The following is a 15445-nucleotide window of genomic DNA, read 5'->3' on the forward strand; positions in this document are numbered from 1 at the left end:
CTTACCACTGTTGCCTTGGTGCTTGCTCAGGGGGGTTGGTAGAAATAGACCTTACCCTTCTGAAGTGACTCATGTTGTGATTTGGATTTATCTAAATAAACTGAATTAAATTTAATAGAATTTTGAGTGAGTGCGTGATTTAGTCAGCCAGTCAATCTTAAATTTCTGTAACTACATAAAAATGACTGTGTATTCAGCACTAAGATGTTGAGTTCTGAAAGATACAGGTGAGCACCAGTGAACATCTAATTTTGGGCCATGGAGGCACCTTTTAACACGCACAGTAACCATAACATAACATTAAAACCAGACAGGCCCATCAAGTTGCTTGTGGATCCTTGTTGCTCATCACAGGGTCCCCATGGCCACTCAGCCACTGTTACTTGTATAAAAAGTAGCATATTCAACAAAATACCAGACCTTAACCCTCAACCGATTGAGTTGGATCATTTAGGACCCCGGGCATATATTTTTGTACACCATTTTTACTCAAGGCCAACATATGGCCATCGGATATTGCGAAGATCTGGCATACATCCGTCTGTCTGTCTGTGTACAGCATACGAGGGTAGGCTGAAAAGTTCTAAGGCTGACTATGATGCAGTTGTCGAATTGAACAAATTCAGGGTTACTTTTCTACATAGTCTCCCTGTAACTCCACACACCTCTTCCAGCGGTGCTTGAGTGCTTCGATTCCTTTGGCATAGAAGCTTTCATCTTGAGAGTCAAAATAGTCCTCAGCGGCAGCCATCACCTCATCATTGCTCCGATAGTGCTTCCCAGCTACGTTTTTTTTTTCAGGTTTGGGAACAGATGAAAGTCCAAGGGTGCCAAGTCAGGGGAGTATGGTGGGTGATCTACCAGTTTGAATCCACACTCGTGGATAGTGGCCATGGCCTCTGTTGACTTGTGAGCTGGGGCATTGTCTTGATGGAACAGCACCCCTTTCGTCAGCTTTCCTGGTCGCTTCTTTTTGATAGCCTCGCGTAACTGTCTCAGTAGGTTAGAATAGTACTGTCCATTTATGGTTTGTCCCTTTTCAAGATAGCCCACGAACACAGTGCCCTTGGCATCCCAGAAAACTGAAACCATGACCTTCCCCGCAGACGAAACAACCTTGGCCTTCTTTGGAGGTGGTGACCTTGGGTGTTTCCACTGCATTGATTGTTTTTTTGTCTCTGGTTCAAAGTGGTGAACCCAACACTCATCCTGGGTAAGAAAACGTTCCATGTAATTGGCTGGATCCTCTTCAAATTGCGCCAAGTTTGCCTTCGACACGACTAGCCTGGTGCATTTCTGATCAAGCGTCAGAAGACGTGGCACCCACCGAGCTGACACCTTTGACATTCCAAGTTCTTCATGCAGAATGTGTTCAGTTCTCTCACGAGATATTCCCACAGCATCTGCTAGCTGATTAATCGTTGATCGTCTGTCGTCCATCACCATTTCTTGAACAAGGTCAATGTTTTTCTGGGTTGTGGCTGTTGCAGGCCGCCCAGACCTTGGGTCGTCTTCAAGGCTCTCTCTGCCCCTCTTAAATTCAGCTGCCCACTTCTGCACTGTAGATATGGAGGGAGCTTCATCCCCTAATGTAGCAACCATATCTGCATGAATGTCCTTGGGCTTTAACCCCTTCTTATGCAGGTACTTAATCACACCGCAATGCCAGATTTTGTACATTTTTGCCGTTTCCCTCTACCACGAACTTTCAAACTTGGCTATGAACCACAAAGTACCTCACAATCTGGAAGAAAAAAACAGTTAGTCATCAGAAGAGTTGAACTTAATGCATGCCAAGTTTTATTGAAATGGCATTTCTCCTTCTTGGTGAGCCTTAGAACTTTTCAGCCCACCCTCGTAAGTCCTATTCTATTACTGCCACAGTCTTCAAATTCACAAGGAACATTCATGGAACCTAGACCTTGGACAAGTTCAAAGATGGCTAAGAATGTAGCTAAAATGTCACATTCTGTTTGAGTCTGTTCTGCTTTGTTTTTGAGAGGAGGATGACAGCCAATCAGAGCAGAGCTGCACTGTGACGTCAGTGGCTGGTCTCTTCAAAACCACTTTACTTTGTGTTTTGTATGCATGTCTCATATATTATGTAAAAGCTAGTGAGAAATAAACACTTCTAAAACCGAAAATGCCATTTTTGGAACCGAATAACACCTCTGAACTTATTTCATGGACATTAGCATGGTGATATCACAGGCTGGTAGCTAGCTAGAAAACTCTGTTTCATTTGTGTGTAAATACATCCTCTTTTTCATACAACCCCAATTTCAATGAAGTTGGGAAGTTGTGTAAAATGTAAATAAAAACAGAATACAATGATTTGCAAATCCTCTTCAACCTATATTCAATTGAATACACCACAAAGACAAGATATTTAATGTTCAAATTGATAAACTTTATTGTTTTTGTGCAAATATTTGCTCATTTTGAAATGGATGCCTGCAACACATTTCAAAAAAGCTGGGACCAGTGATATGTTTATCACTGTGTTACATCACCTTTCCTTCTAACACTCAATAAATGTTTGGGAACTGAGGACACTAATTGTTGAAGCTTTATAGGTGGAATTCTTTCCCATTCTTGCTTGATGTACGGCTTCAGGTGTTCAACAGTCCAGAGTCTCCGTTGTTGTATTTACGCTTCATAATGCACCATACATTTTCAATGGGCGACAGGTCTGGACTGCAGGCAGGCCAGTATAGTACCCACACTCTTTTCCTACGAAGCCACAGCGTTGTAACACATGCAGAATGTGGCTTGGCATTGTCTTGCTGAAATAAGCAGGGATGTCCCTGAAAAAGACGTTGCTTGGATGGCAGCATGTGTTGCTCCAAAACCTGGATGTACCTTTCAGCATTGATGGTGCCATCACAGATGTGTAAGTTGCCCATGCCATGGGCATTAACACACCCCCATACCATCACAGATGCTGGCTTTTGAACTTTGCACTGGTAACAATCTGGATGGTCTTTTTCCTCTTTTGTCCGGAGGACACGACATCCCTGATTTCCAAAAACAATTTGAAATGTGGAATCATCAGACCACAGCACACTTTTCCACTTTGTGTCTGTCCATTTCAAATGAGCTCAGGCCCAGAGAAGGCGATGGTGTTTCTGGATGCTGTTGATGTATGGCTTTCGCTTTGCATGGTAGAGTTTTAACTTGCACTTGTAGATGTAGTGACAAACTGTGTTAACTGACAAAGGTTTTCTGAAGTGTAAGATCCTTTACACAATGATGTTGGTTTTTAATGCAGTGCCGCCTGAGGGATTGAAGGTCACGGGCATTCAATGTTGGTTTTCGGCCTTGCTGCTTACGTGAAGGAAGTTCCCCAGATTCTCTGAATTTTCTGATTATATTATGGACTGTAGATGATGGAATCCCTAAATTCCTTGCAATTGAACATTAAGAAACATTGTTCTTAAACTGCTGGACTATTTTTTCATGCTGTTGTTCATAAAGTGGTGATCCTCACCCTATCTTTGCTTGTGAACAGCTGAGCCTTTTGGGGATGCTCCTTTTATACCCAGTCGTGACACTCACCTGTTTCCAATTAACCTGTTCATCTGTGGAATGCTTCAAACAGGAGTTCTTTGAGCATTAGTCAACTTTCCCAGTCTTTTGTTGCCCCTGTCCCAGCTTTTTTGAAATGTGTTACAGGCATCCATTTAAAAACGAGTAAATACGAGGTCTGTTAGAAAACTATTTGACCTTTTTATTTTTTGCAAAAACCATATGGATTTGAACCACGTGTGATTGCATCAGCCAAGCTTAAACCTTCATGCGCATGCGTGAGTTTTTTCATGCCTGTCGGTTGCGTCATTCGCTTGTGAGCAGGCTTTGTGTGAGCAATGGTCCACCCCTCTCATCGGATTTTTATTGCAAATAAAATGTCTGAACGATTTGGAGCTTTGCTGCATCAAATTTTTCCAGAAACTGTGAGAGACCTCCAGGTGGACACCATTCGGAAAATTCATATGACTTCCAGGGACGATTTTATGGGGATTACACAGATTAAGGAGTGCTCCAGCCGGTTTAAAGACCGCCCACAGCGTCTGAGAGTGTGGCGCACTCCGAGCGCCGATCGACAGGCTGAAACCCCGCTGAAACAACCAGATAATTTCCAAAGTGAAGGCTTTGTTGATTCGGGACGTCGTCTGACTTCCACAGAAATGGCAGAAGACGTGGACATCAGCACTTTTTCGGCACATTCCACTGTTACAGGAGTTTTTGTCATGGAAAGAGAAGCGGAGGGATGCGCCACGGAGCCGCTAATAGCGCGGACAAAAGCACCTCCATGTTGGTCTCACAGGACAGCTTTCAGATGGCTTTCAGATGGCTTTCAGACGGCTTTCGGTGGCTTTTCAGTCGTGTGACTATCTGAGAAATTGTGGATGAGCTGGACATGCCAGAACATGTCCTGTGAGGCTTCATCACGACGTTGCTTTGCGCCATGCAGCTCCGTCCCGACGCGCGAATTTCTCCGCTCCTCCTTCCATGACAAAAACTCCTGTAACAGTGGAATGTGCCGTTCATTTCCAAACTGAACGCTGTGTTGATCCGGGACATCGTCTGACTACCACAGAAATTGCAGAAGACGAGGACATCAGCAGTTTTTCGGCACACTGAGACAGACGTGCAGAGAAATTTGCGCGTCGGGACGGAGCCGCATGGCGCAAAGCAATGCCATGATGAAGCCTCACAGGACATGTTCTGGCATGTCCAGCTCATCCACAATTTCTATTTGTCGATTGCGAATGACGCAACCGACAGGCGTGAAAAAACTCATGCATGCGCATGAATGTTCAAGCTTGGCTGATGCAATCACACGTGATTCAAATCCATATGGTTTTTGCAAAAAATAAAAAGGTCAGATAGTTTTCTAACAGACCTTGTATTTGCACAAAAACAATAAAGTTTATCAGTTTGAACATTAAATATCTTGTCTTTGTGGTGTATTCAATTGAATATAGGTTGAAGAGGATTTGCAAATCATTGTATTCTGTTTTTATTTACATTTCACACAACATCCCAACTTCATTGGAATTGGGGTTGTATATTATGTAAAAGCTAGCGAGGAATAAACACTTCTAAAATGCTGTTTTGGGAACCTAATAACACCTCTGAACTTATTTTGCAGACATTAGCATGGTGACATCATAGGCTGGTAGCTAACTGCAAAACTCTGTTTCGTTTGTGTGTCAATATATCCTATATATGTAAAGGATAGCGAGAAATAAACACTTCTGAAACTGAAAATGCTCTTTTTGTAACCTGTTAACACATTTTGTGGCGTTAGCGTGCAGGCTAACTTCTTATGGAGTTAAATTTGTCTCATTAATACCAGCAAATGCACAGAGGGTGATCTACAAATATTCCTCGATTTACATAACTTACGCTTTTGTCAAAAGGTCATGTACCCACACGCAAAACCTCCTGCAGATGCTGCTAAAACGTAAATATTGTTTTTGATTGACTGATTAATAGAGGAGCTTCGTTGAACATGTACAAATTGTATGTAAGACAACAGGATCTTAATAATAATTAAACAACTGCAAATTATAAAGAACACATGGCTGATACGGCCAAGGGAATTTTAGCATTGCGTTATATTTCTAATTTTAGTCGGAAAAAGGTTTCCTACCATGAATTTGTCAGTCTATGTGTCCTGCATTTGTTCATAGAATTTTGCAAGGATCAGCCTATCCGTGTGCGGGGTCATTTATGACTCCCCGGGAAGACCTATGAGACTTCTGACATTATAGCTTCAGATGGACTTGTAATTTGTCAACTCTAATCATTATAATTTATTGTTTTGCAAGGAAGCATGGCCAACAGACAGAGAATAGCAAGATTTACAGCTGCACAAGCATTGAGACTGATTCTTGATGTCGAGAGTGAGGACGAAAATAGCTCATGATTGTCACAAAGGATGACTGGTGGGTTCACTGAGATTTGTGTTAAAGTATTGGCACATTTGCTAGTCACTGCTTCTTCTATATTTGATGCTATAACTATCCTACCATATTCATTGCTAAAATAGCTTGGTCGGTTGAGAGTTAATAAATTAAGAAAAACCTGATGACTTTGTACATTTATAGTCCAATGCATGATTCCAGAAATACAACAAAAGGAGGAAGTGTTTGTTTTTCCAAATGGACTGTATTTTAACGTGGGTTTTTTCCATCTGATTTACATGTTCAAAGCCCTTTGCAGTGATGCCTCATATTCACACTCACTAACTCACACACAAAGTAACCAATGTCAGGGTGCTGCCATGCTATATGCTCAACTACACCTCAGGAGCAATCTGGGGATTAAAAGTGGTATGAAGTACCCCCCCACATCCCCTTTGAAGAGAATGAATGAATGCTGGGGACCTTTACCGAGACTAAATCGAGGCATGGGGAGGTGCAATGGTTTCATGAAGTGGGACCCAACTGCACTAAATGCACACAAGCATGTACTAAACATACATGCATGGCCAGACCAAGAATGTAAACAGGGGACAGAAAAGCTCTGAGCACAGAGGGAGTGTGTCTTCATTCCCTACACAGGATGCCATTCAGCCAAAGCTTTACATAGAAAATAGTTCCTGGTATATAAAACACATAAACAGCCACTTGTCATTTGACTGGTGGATTGTGTGCCATGTGGCATTTTCATCTTACTGTATTAAAAAATAGTCCACTGTATGATTTACGTCATCTTTTGTGTAATATGGTTCCACTTAATGTTAATTTTAGTTCCATACATTTCGCTCCATGGAATGACTCCACTACATTTTCATAAAAATGCTTCCAAAATACAAGGAAGCTGTTTATAGCATGTGGACTGCCTTGACTATGATCTGTTTTTGTGTCATATAAAAAAAAAAATTCATTCACTGGAAGATGGAACATTCCATCTTTCATCTCACGCACGCAAGGAGATTTTTTTAATGAAAGACGTGCGGACGGGTCCGCGCGTCGGGACGCAGCTGGCGCGGAGCGGCGGCACAGGAAAAACACCTCCGTGTTGATAACCATTTGTAAAATCCAGGCGGCTTTTGATGGCTTTCAGTGGAGTGAGTATATGAGAAATTGTTTAACAGCTGGACATGTTCCAACTTGTCCTTAAGGCTTCCAACGGAGGTGTTTTTCGTGTGGCAGAGCGTCACGGCGGCTGCGTCCTGACGCGCGGACCCGTCCGCACATCTTTCATTAAAAAAATCTCCTTTAACAGTGGAATATCCGGATAAAATGCTGAAACCGACTTCTTCTGAAACTTCTCTGTTCTCTCACGACGTCCTGGATCAATAGAGCCTGAAATGTGGAGGTTTTCAGCTTGACACAGGCTGATGACGCCACCTGAGAGTGCTGTGCGACGTCTCGCACTGTGGGAAGTCCTTAAAGCGACAGCGTCACCTCAAAATCTCTCATCAGCCGTTAAAATTTTCACTGAAAACCAGCTTAATTTTTCGAACCATGTCCACTTCGATGTGTCTCACAGGTTTAGAAAAAATTTTGATCAAACAACGCGCCAGTCTCTCAGCAACTTCTCAGACAAAGGAATTCCGACGAGGGGCTGGACGACTCCTCCCACAAGGAGTGCTCACAGGCGAATGACGTCACCGACAGGCGTGGAAAAACTCACGCATGCGCACGAGGGTTCAAGCATGTCTGACGTAAAAACATATGAATGAAATCCATATAGTTTTTGAAAAAAATAAAAAGGACCTATACTTTATGGACAGACCTCGTATATATAATAAACTACAAATATCCTAAATCCTCTTAAACAACTCAGCCACATGGGGTGTACAGCCAGTACATTCTGAGTGCCGGTCCCAAGCCCGGATAAATGAGGAGGGTTGCGTCAGGAAGGGCATCTGGCGTAAAACAAGCCAACCCAACTATGCAGACTCAGAATCGAATTCCCATACCGGATCGGTCGCGGCCCGGGTTAACAACGTCCGCCACCTGTGCTATTGCCCAACAGGGTGCCAGTGGAAATTGGGCTACTGCTGGGCGAAGACGACAAAGAAGAGGAGGAAAACGTTGCCATGAACAGCGGGAGAAGAAGAAAACTAGAAGGGTGGAAATGAGAGTGGGGACTTTGAATGTTGGTAGTATGACTGGTAAAGGGAGAGAGCTGGCTGATATGATGGAGAGGAGAAAGGTAGACATATTGTGCGTGCAAGAGACCAAGTGGAAGGGAAGTAAGAGCAGGAGCATCGGCGGTGGGTACAAGTTGTTGTAACATGGTGAGGACAGGAAGAGAAATGGTGTTGGGGTCATTTTAAAGGAAGAGTATGTTAAAAGTGTGTTGGAGGTTAAGCGAGTGTCTGACAGGGTGATGAGTGTGAAGTTGGAAATTGAAGGGGTGATGATGAATATCATCAGTGCATATGCCCCACAGGTAGGTTGTGAAATGAAGGAGAAAGAAGATTTCTGGAGTGTGTTAGATGAGGTGGTGGAGAGTGTGCCCAAGTATGAAAGAGTGGTGATAGGAGCAGACTTCAATGGGCATGTTGGTGAAGGGAACAGAGGTGATGAGGAAGTAATGGGTAGATATGGTATCAAGGATAGGAGAGTGGAGGAAGGTGCACACAGGTGGACTACATTCTTTATAGGAGATGCAAGCTAAAAGAAATCACAGACTGTAAGGTGGTAGCAGGAGAGAGTGTCACTAGACAGCATAGGATGGTTGTTTGTAGGATGACTTTAGAGGTAAAGAAGAAGAAGAGAGTGAGAGCTCAACAAAGGATCAGATGGTGGAAGCTGAAGGAGGAAGACTGTTGTGTGAAATTTAGCAAGCAGGTGAGAGAAGCACTAGTTGGAGGGGAAGAAATTTTGGACAACTGGAAGAGTACTGCAGATGTGGTGAGGGAGACAGCTAGGGCAGTACTGGGTATGACATCTGGACAGTGGAAGGAAGACAAGGAGACTTGGTGGTGTAATGAAGAGGTCCAGGAAAGCATAAGGAGAAAGAGGTTGGCAAAAAAGTTTTGGGATAGTCGGAGAGATGAAGAAAGTAGACAGGAGTACAAGGAGGTGCGGCATAAGGCGAGAAGAGAAGTGGCAAAAGCAAAGGAAAAGGCATATTGCCAGCTGTACAAGAAGTTGAATAGTAAGGAAGGAGAAAAGGACTTGTACCGATTGGCCAGACAAAGGGACAGAGCTGGAAAGGATGTGCAGCAGGTTAGGGTGGTAAAAGATGCACATGGTAATGTGCTGACAAGTAAAGAGTGTGTGCTGAGAAGGTGCTATGAAGAGTTGAAGAGTGGAAAGGCAGTTGGTCCAGATGACATTCCAATGGAGGCATGGAAAGGTCTAGGAGAGATGGCAGTAGAGTTTCTAACCAGATTGTTTAATAAAATCTTGGAAAGTGAGAGGATGCCTGAGGAGTGGAGACGAAGTGTGCTGGTTGTTGTGTGTTGGGGGGGGTTTGGCTGGACAAGGTTGGTTTGTTTTGTGTTTATTTTCCAACCCAGGTGATTTGGGGCTGTTCTCTGAGGAAAATGTGCTGCAGAAGAGTCTCTCTCCTCTGTTACGATGATTGGCTGCACCTGTTGCATTCTCGTGCGGCTCTCTATCAGGACAATCCACGACACCTGTGATGTTCACGTGCAGATCTGAGGACTTCCAGCTGGTACCAATGTAGTGATGAAGAACTACATTTAAACCAGCAGTGAGTTGGATAAGATTGCCGGAGAATACGACCTTGTGACGACCGTGTGGGGACGCTGAGGGCCGTTTCAGAGTCTGACATCGCACCTGTGAAGGAGGACGAGGGTGAGAGGCAAACGTTGTCAGCACACGACAGAGGTGAATATTCTGAAAAGTTTATCCGTGAATGTAAATTGGGGTTTATACGCAGCTATAAGTAATTATTGGTGGAAATTGTTTGGCGTGCTCCTCACGGCAGTGGCGTGCGGATTAATGATCCTCCACTAGCTGTGAGCAGCAGCCTCTTTGAACTAAGTTTTGAAACCAGACCTAAACGTGTAGCTGATAAGTTTGCCTCTAAACAATATTTCGTAGTAATAAGTGTTGAATAAGCTCATCTCTGTTCCTCCTTCGCAGAGTACAGTCTGGGAAAGTCACCTGGGGGGGGGTGTTGAGACGCTGAGAGAGCGCGCCGCCTTTTCACCTCACCAGAACTTAATTATTTAGTATTTCATGTATAGCACAAAGGGAGAAAAATAAATGTGTTTTCTTTTTGGAACTGCTTCTGATTATTTCATGCTGGGTTCAGTCAGATACTGGACCGCTCCTCAATTCGCGTCTTATCCATAACACTGGTTCCTATTTTCAAGAACAAGGGTGATATGCAGAGCTGCAGTAACTACAGAGGCATAAAGCTGATCAGCCACAGCATGAAGTTATGGGAAAGAGTAGTAGAAGCTAGGCTTAGAAAACAGGTGAAGATCTGTGAGCAGCAATATGGTTTCATGCCGAGAAAGAGCACTACAGATGCAATGTTTGCTCTGAGAATACTGTTGGAAAAGTACAGAGAAGGACAGAAAGAGTTACATTGTGTGTTTGTGGACTTAGAAAAAGCTTATGATAGGGTGCCAAGAGAAGAGTTGTGGCATTGTATGAGGAAGTCTGGAGTGGCAGAGAAGTATGTTAGGGTAGTGCAGGACATGTACAAGAATAGTGTGACAGCGGTGAGATGCGCAGTCGGAATGACAGACTCATTCAAGATGGAGGTGGGATTACACCAAGGATCAGCTCTGAGTCCTTTCTTGTTTGCAGTGGTGATGGACAGGTTGACAGATGAGATCAGACAGGAGTCCCCATGGACTATGATGTTTGCAGATGACATTGTGATCTGTAGTGAGAGTAGAGAGCAAGTTGAGTCTAGTCTGGAGAAGTGGAGATATGCTTTGGAGAGAAGGGGAATGAAAGTCAGTAGAAGCAAGACTGAGTACATGTGTGTGAATGAGAGGGAGCCCAGTGGAATAGTGCAGTTACAAGGAGTAGAAGTGGTGAAAGTAGATGAGTTTAAATATTTGGGGTCAACTGTTCAAAGTAATGGAGAGTGTGGTAGAGAGGTGAAGAAGAGAGTGCAGGCAGGGTGGAGTGGGTGGAGAAAGGTGGCAGGAGTGATTTGTGACCGAAGAATATCAGCAAGAGTGAAGGGGAAAGTTTACAAAACAGTAGTGACACCAGCTATGTTGTATGGTTTAGAGACAGTGGCACTAACAAAAAGACAGGAGGCAGAGCTGGAGGTGGCAGAGCTGAAGATATTGAGATTCTCTTTGGGAGTGACAAGAATGGACAAGATTAGGAATGAACATATCAGAGGGACAGCTCAGGTGGGACGGTTTGGAGACAAAGTCAGAGAGGCGAGACTGAGATGGTTTGGACATGTGCAGAGGAGGGACCCAGGGTATACAAGGAGAAGGATGCTGAGGATGGATCCACCAGGCAGGAGGAGAAGAGGGAGACCAAAGAGGAGGTTCATGGATGTGCTGAGAGAGGACATGCAGGTGGTTGGTGTGACAGAGGAAGATACAGAGGACAGGGTGAGATGGAAACGATTGATCTGCTGTGGTGACCCCTAACGGGAACAGCCGAAAGAAAAAGAAGATGATCCTAAATCCTCTTAAACACTCATTATTTCTATATTAATGTAGAATTGACATTCATATCACTTTTAAGGACATTGCTCCATTGTTCAATTGCTTATTGAATTCCCTGTCTGACAAGGAATCAAACCAACGATCCTCTGGTCATCTCTAACCGAGCAATCAAGGCCTTGATTCAAAGTCTGGTTCTATTATATATTAAAGAGCTGTTCATTAATTTTCTAATGATCTGTGCTTTATGTGGTTGAGGGAGGATGCCTATTTTTTGTGTACTACCATTCTTTTTTTTTATTGCCTTACTCCAATTATAGGCCATGGGGGGGGGGGGGGGGGGGGGGGAGGGTGCGCCAGCCTATAGCAGGGCCAGATATAGAGAGATAAACTCAATCACATCTCCAGTCAACTTAAAGTTTACAACCTAACATGCATTTCTTTAGAAGTGGGAGGAAGCCAGATGGAACCCACACAAACATGTGGAGAACATGCAACCTCCATGCAGAAAGGCCCCAGGTGGGCAGTGATCCCAACACCTTCTTTCTATCAGGCAACAGTGCTAACCACTAATCCACCATGCCACCACACAATACTATAGGTACTTTAAAATGTTTTCAACTTTAAAATAAAAATGCATTCTGTAGACACTGCTTTTTTAAATTTTATAAGTTTTTATGCTTTAAAAAGTAGTTAGTATATATATTTTTCTATGTTAAAAAATATGTTAAACCTCAAAGCAATATGGGTTCCTGTTTTGAAGCTGCAGTGGATGCAACCGTGACCAAAAAGTGAAATGATGTTTCTGTGGTGAGTCTGTCTGTCTCACACAGACCAGTAGGTGGTGCTGTTTCGCCGCGCGGCTGAACTTTTCCCCTGCTCTCTCTCTCTCTCTCTCTCTCTCTCTCTCTCTCTCTCTCTCTCTCTCTCTCTCTCTCTCTCTGAGTCCCACGTGACGTTCGTCTTGCGGAGCTCTCTTTAAATATCCCACCTGATTTTATTCCTTTTGTGCGTTTGGCCAAGACGTGTATGATGAAGCAAACCCTCACGTCATCTGACAGCGGATGATGACGCGATTCTCTGCTGAACAAACCAAACAAATAAATAACAGCAGGCGAAGACGTATTTTTGAAAGATAGCTGTTTATTTTGATTTCTAGGAGCATTCTCGCGTCAAAATGACGTAAGATGTTAACACCGTTTGTTTACGCGTCGGGGGCGCACGCAGACACACGCGCGCGCGGCTCTCCGTGCGCGCAGGGCTGTGCGTCCTGAGTGCGCCAGTGACTGTGTGTTTTGAATTCAAATGCAGCAGCAACACACCAGAGCTGCAAATGCGGGACTGCGAGGAGGACTTCGATAATGTGCGTTTGGCACATGTATTAGTCTCCACATCTCCAAACCCTCTGCACAGGAACCCCAACCATACATACATATATATAGATCGAAAAATATATTGCTGTATGAAGATGTACCTACCATATTGACTTCAGAGACCATGTCTATGCTGGCGATGTCTATATTCATCCCCACAGCCACCGGCGCACCTGCGATGCAAATAAAAGACGCGTTAATGCTGCACATGTATGAAGAATTCCATCATGTAGAATTCGTGACTCGCTCGCACGCTTCTCCTCTGCAACACTCCTCCTACGACAAAATCTAAGCGTCGTGTGGATTTATTTTGTGTGTGTGTGTGTGTGTGTGTGTGTGTGTGTGTGTGTGTGTGTGTGTGTGTGTGTGTGTGTGTGCTACCTTTGGTTTTATATTTAAACACCGAGCTGTCAGAGATGTCGCTCCTTTAACCCTAATTAGAAAAGGCCCTGTTTTTGCTGTGAATGGATGATTATGTAAATGACAGCACATCATTTCACATGCATGATCAGGGCGTGTGAACGCGTGGTTCATTTAAACATTTACCTCCGAAATCCGGCCTGAGCCGAATGTCGTATCCTTTCATCAGCCTGTCCACTGTTTCTTTGACCAGAGGCATATTGCTCGGATCTTTGATATCCTTGACGCTGATGGGAGAGGGGGGAGAGGAAAAAAAAAAAGGTGGTGTCATGCAAAACAGCTTATTAACATCACGCGCAAATAGCGCCGGGTGGCATGCAGGGCGCATCGTGCATCGTGCTGTTTTTACCTTTGAGCCCAGACGAAAGTCACTAATAAGGAAAAAGTCAAAACCCCGAAGTGATTTTTCCTGGTCCTCCCCATCGCAACAGTTTTTGAGGCGGCTGCGGGATGCGAGTGAGAGGAGCGCACATCCAACTTACTCCAGACTGCGCAGAGGAGCCAATGAGGGGCGCATGCGCGCAGCCAGCACCGAGATCAAAGACCGGAGACTGATGATGGTGGGTGAGCAGTTTCCATTGCAGAGAAAAATATTAAAGGGACAAGTGAAGGTGCGTAATGGAGACACAGGAGCACCGCGGCAGGAGTTTTACACTTCCGTTGTTTTATTAAGGAATCTTAACAAGGTCACAGAAACATGCACTAATCAAGAGCTGGAAGTTGAGAGCAACTTCACGTCTTCATTTGTTTGTTTTTATGATAAGGTGACAGTTAACACAATGTCTGACAGCCGTAATATGTCATGACAACCCACGTGGATTTTCAGACGACCCAGCAGAACCAAAAGCAAGAGAAACTGCAGAGCAGGTCTCATTTTTCCAGGTTTTGGTACATTTTTGAAGATGCAAGGCCCCTTTCTCCTTCGCCTTTGATACGGTTGCTGGGCAGTCTTCTGAAAGCGTTGGTTCACTGTTGCATCACCACCATCACAGATGATATCAAGTTCTTTTTGATTTGTGCGTTTTGCATGTCTGAGTATGCCATGTGCATGTTTGCCGGAGAAGTTGTAGCAGGCCGAAAGCGGCCAAGGCCTATGGAGGCCACACTGTTAAAAAAATAAAAAATAAAAAAATCCCCTGGTATTACATTAAACTAGTCTGGCAAATAGAGTTTGTAATTTATTGTTATTCCTGGCCCAGTCTCACGTTTGTGTGTTTGTTTTTGTTGTTTTATTTTATTTTATTGTGATACCATCATGAAATTTGTTACATTTTCATGATGCAACAGGAAGACAGAGGACAGGAAGGAGAGGAACAATAGCAGCCAGTAAACCAGCAGCGAGCAGTATTTCTGGTATTTGTGTATTTATACTTATATTTGCGAATTGTATTTTACTTTCACTTTTGATACTCTGTGTGCTTCTTACCTTGTGTGCTGCTATACTGCTGGAACCTCAGTTTCCCTGAGGGAGTCTTCCCAAGGGATTAACAAAGTTCGAATCTAAATTCTATCTAATATAAATTTCGGTCACTATTTTTAACCCTAACATAGATCCACATGTTGATCCACATGTTGATTTGGCTTTTCTAACACAATTCCTGCTGTACAAGGAGAATGAGGCCTGATTGGCCTTGAACCAGGGATATTGGGTATTTGAGGCAATTCCCTGTGCCCACCAACCGCCGTGCGCACTAACCACCGTGCACTGTGGGATGCATTAAGGTATTGCTCAATGTTTTAGCCTACTGGCCTACTCAATTCTAAACAGACATGACATTTTCAAAACTCTTCAAATTAACAGATACAGTGAAAATGTGTTAATATGAAGAATTTTGAAAATATCATGTCTGTTTAGACTTGAGTAGGCTATATCAGAGTTACGTGCATGGCATATGCAGTTAGTCCAATTCCCTCCCAAACACAATATCATTGGTTCAAGGCCAGCCATGCCCCATTCTCTTTGTACACCGGGAGATCTGTTAGAAAAGCCAAATCATCCCAAACCCATAATAAAGTTAGCCCAGTGAAATTTCATTTAAAAAATTTTCAAAATTAATGTGGCAATCAC

At 43.7% G+C, this 15445-nt stretch overlaps 1 protein-coding gene across 2 annotated transcripts in view; it reads right to left on the reverse strand.

The window, feature by feature from the left end:
• Positions 1-13888, reverse strand: part of gabrb2a (gamma-aminobutyric acid type A receptor subunit beta2a) — a 183673-nt gene extending 169785 nt beyond the window's left edge. For both annotated transcript variants that reach the window (XM_034181247.1, XM_034181246.1), the window contains exons 1-3: positions 13727-13888; positions 13504-13604; positions 13063-13130 (exon numbers count right to left, since the gene is read on the reverse strand). In XM_034181247.1, coding sequence (XP_034037138.1) covers positions 13063-13130; positions 13504-13604; positions 13727-13800 — 243 coding nt within the window. In that variant the 5' untranslated portion in view covers positions 13801-13888. The remainder of the gene's footprint in view (positions 1-13062; positions 13131-13503; positions 13605-13726) is intronic.
• Between the last annotated feature and the right edge of the window lie 1557 nt (positions 13889-15445).

Source organism: Thalassophryne amazonica, chromosome 11, assembly GCF_902500255.1.
Source record: "Thalassophryne amazonica chromosome 11, fThaAma1.1, whole genome shotgun sequence".
Lineage (NCBI taxonomy): Eukaryota > Metazoa > Chordata > Actinopteri > Batrachoidiformes > Batrachoididae > Thalassophryne > Thalassophryne amazonica.